Below are 2,973 nucleotides of genomic sequence, written 5' to 3' on the forward strand. Positions count from 1 at the left end.
GAGATGAGAATGCTTCGTTGGATGTGTGAGCACACGAGAAAGGATAAGATTAGGAATAAGGATATCCAAGGTAAAGTAGAAGTAACCAAAATTAAAAGAAAAATGAGAGAAAATTGATTACGGTGGTTTGGACATGTGAAACGAAGACTTGCTAACACTTCGGTTAGAAAATGTGATTACGAGACAGAAGTTCAGGGTCTAAGGGGTAAAGGAAGACTTATAAAGACTTCAGAAGAAACTCTCAAGAAAAGATAGTACTTGGATCTAACGGAAAACGTAACACAAAACCGAGCGCAATGGCATTCTAGAATTCATATAGCCGACCCCACTTAGTAGGAAAAAATTATTGTTGTTGGTTGGAGATAGCCTAACTAAATTCACCCATTGCAGTTATATCTCAAGTCAAAATAATAATAATAATAAAACAAGGCCAATATGTAATAAAATTTGATTTGTACTGATCAAAATTATTCCCCTAGTGGTGAATTTTCCATAGTTGAGATCGACCTTTTCAAACCACTGCGTTCATGGTTCAAATTCTAATCTCCCTATCATGTAAAGTCTCTTTCCGGTAGTATAAATTAGTGTAGAATATCGTTTGTAATATGAAAAAAATGAGAAGTAATCCAATCCTTGCTTCATATTTTAAGTTCAAACAACATTCAGTGCCAGCAGTTCCAAACACCATAACTAGAATTATATTCCACAGAATAATGAAAAGCTAATCCTACAGAACAAGTTAAAAAGATTCCAAAACTCCAACTCAACCAAACAGGTCATTGCTCAGGAACAAGTTAAAACAGGCTGCAAAATCACATCCTCACAACTCTTCAAACACAAGGTTGCCCAGTCAAATATGCATCTAAACCATTGAACACGTCTACGGCGGCATACAGTCCTATTCCATACGTAATGTAATCCCAAACACTTCCAAGTTTTACAAATCTAACATGCATTGTGTTACCTGTACTTACAAATCTAATCTGAATTACGAAGTCTCTGTTTATAATTCGCTACCGAAAATAACAGCCTGCTAAGGTTTCCGAAACAAAAATCATCGTTTCACTGCTCTGTTGCAACATTTATAACTCAATTAGAACAGCAAGAATATATCGATAACGTTAGACATCAATACGAAAATCCAGTTCTTCGCACAATCATGAGAAACTATTGTCATGAAAACAAATCAGAGAACAAAGTTGCGAGTTTACGAATGGAATTTCATGGTCAGTCAGGACAAAGGCATCCAGTCCTCTCTCCCTCCAACTGCATCTCTAATTCCAGCCGAAAGGGTATAAATCTATCCATAGGACAGAAACACAGTTAAGAGTTAAAGAGTTAATCAGCACAGTTAAGCATTGTTTGCATCAGACAACTGCAACTTCCGCATTAGGGTCATAATCGTGAGAACCAGAAAAACGCACAATGTCAAGACTCAGTTAGGTTAGTTACCTCAGCAAAGGCAGAGGTGAGCAAGTGCTTGGTGAAGCTCTAATGGAGACTCTCACCGCTGCATAAAAACCGACAACTAAGGTTGAAATTCATAGACACCGAAACATCGTCTAGAAATAAATTTAAGGGCAAGTTTATTCAATTCATGAATCATTCTCATTCTGAATACAATGATCATAAACAATGTTTTAGCCTCCGAACAGTTAAGACTCGGGTTTTCGGTTCATCTCAAACCTGAAAGATTCTTCATCTTCCTCTTCCTCAATATACATCCATCATCAACAGCTTCTAGAACAGCAGGAACATTCATTCCTGATAGGAGCCATAACAGAGTAAAACAATTAAGCACAATCTCAAGATCAAGGTCGACGATATAGGTGTTTGATCTCGAAGAAGTTGTCCATCAATTCTTTAAATTTCCTCAAAGGGTTAATCCATTAAGTCGAAATCTTTCTCAGTTGCATAATTTGACAGTGCACGCCACGGCCTGTGCCCAGTATTTGAGCCTTTCTTTCACATCCTCGGGATGGTCACCTGGACAAGCAAAATTTTACCGAGAGGTCAGAAGTTTGAAGCTTTATAGCGTATTGAAGTTGCACCAATTGAACTAATTGGGGGCAAATTCAAAAGAAATATTATTTTTGTTTGTTTGTTACAAGCTACAACAATGGTGGGGTGGAGGAACGAGCTGGGATAGGTCAGCCATAATAAGGTATCGAGCCCGCTTACAAACTAGAGAGGAATACCACTAGACCGTAACGCTACTGGCAATTCAAAAGAAGACTTACGAAGAATAAGATTCCATGAAATCCTGGAACTAATTGGGGATGTATTTATCGTTTCATCTGCATTACGTTAAATCTCACAATCTAGATTCGAAACATGCTAAAGCAAATGGACCTGGATGATTATTTCACTAATTACCATGTTAACAAGAATCAAAATTTAAAAAAATTCAAAAAAACCCAGATCACTCACCAGGACTAGAGATCTTCCAACTGGCAATTTGACTCGAAACCGAATCGACCGCGGCCGGAGAGTTCTCCGGCGACTTCTGGTGCTCGTCCATGAACTTCTGGCTCATAGAGTAACAAAGCTCGAGAGCCGGCAAGGTGTTACAGAGCTCCGGAATCTCTTCGTAGCTGAACCCGAATCCCAGATCCAAACACCCTTTAAGCTCGTCGAGATCCTCGTCCGTCAAGCTCTTGGTCCTCGACAGATCATCGTCGTCCGCCGCCTCCACATACCCTTCAAGCAAAACCTGCTTCTTCTTCTTCTTCTTGCTCTTCAACCTGTTAGGCTTCGGCCATTCTTCCTCGTCGGTTTCTTGGGTGAATCCGGAAGAAGATGACGATGTTCGAAGCAATTGATTGGTTTGCTCATCTGGGATTTCATTGATTGAAGAAACCCATGACTCTGTTTCGCAAACGAAGGCCTCCATTTCTCTCTCTCTCTCTCTCTCAAACTTTCTCGAGCTTTCTCTCTCTAGGACTTTTCTTTTCTCGTGAGTGTTTGAGAGAG

General features: G+C 39.5%; 1 protein-coding gene across 2 annotated transcripts; it reads right to left on the reverse strand.

The window, feature by feature from the left end:
• Window positions 1-1,034: 1,034 nt before the first annotated feature.
• Window positions 1,035-2,973, reverse strand: LOC137721883 (uncharacterized). Of its 2 annotated transcripts, XR_011066736.1 has the most exons (4): window positions 2,431-2,973; window positions 1,687-1,986; window positions 1,453-1,510; window positions 1,035-1,300 (listed from the first exon to the last, which is right to left on the reverse strand). XR_011066736.1 is itself a non-coding variant. In XM_068460910.1 (2 exons), the coding sequence occupies exons 1-2, from the start codon at window positions 2,891-2,893 to the stop codon at window positions 1,907-1,909; spliced, it is 543 nt and encodes a 180-aa protein (XP_068317011.1). In that variant the 5' UTR covers window positions 2,894-2,973; the 3' UTR covers window positions 1,564-1,906. The 2 variants fall into 2 exon arrangements, 1 of the variants encoding a protein (XP_068317011.1); XM_068460910.1 differs by lacking the exons at window positions 1,035-1,300; window positions 1,453-1,510 and having other exon boundaries at window positions 1,564-1,986.

The sequence above is a fragment of the Pyrus communis genome, chromosome 17 (assembly GCF_963583255.1).
Source record: "Pyrus communis chromosome 17, drPyrComm1.1, whole genome shotgun sequence".
Lineage (NCBI taxonomy): Eukaryota > Viridiplantae > Streptophyta > Magnoliopsida > Rosales > Rosaceae > Pyrus > Pyrus communis.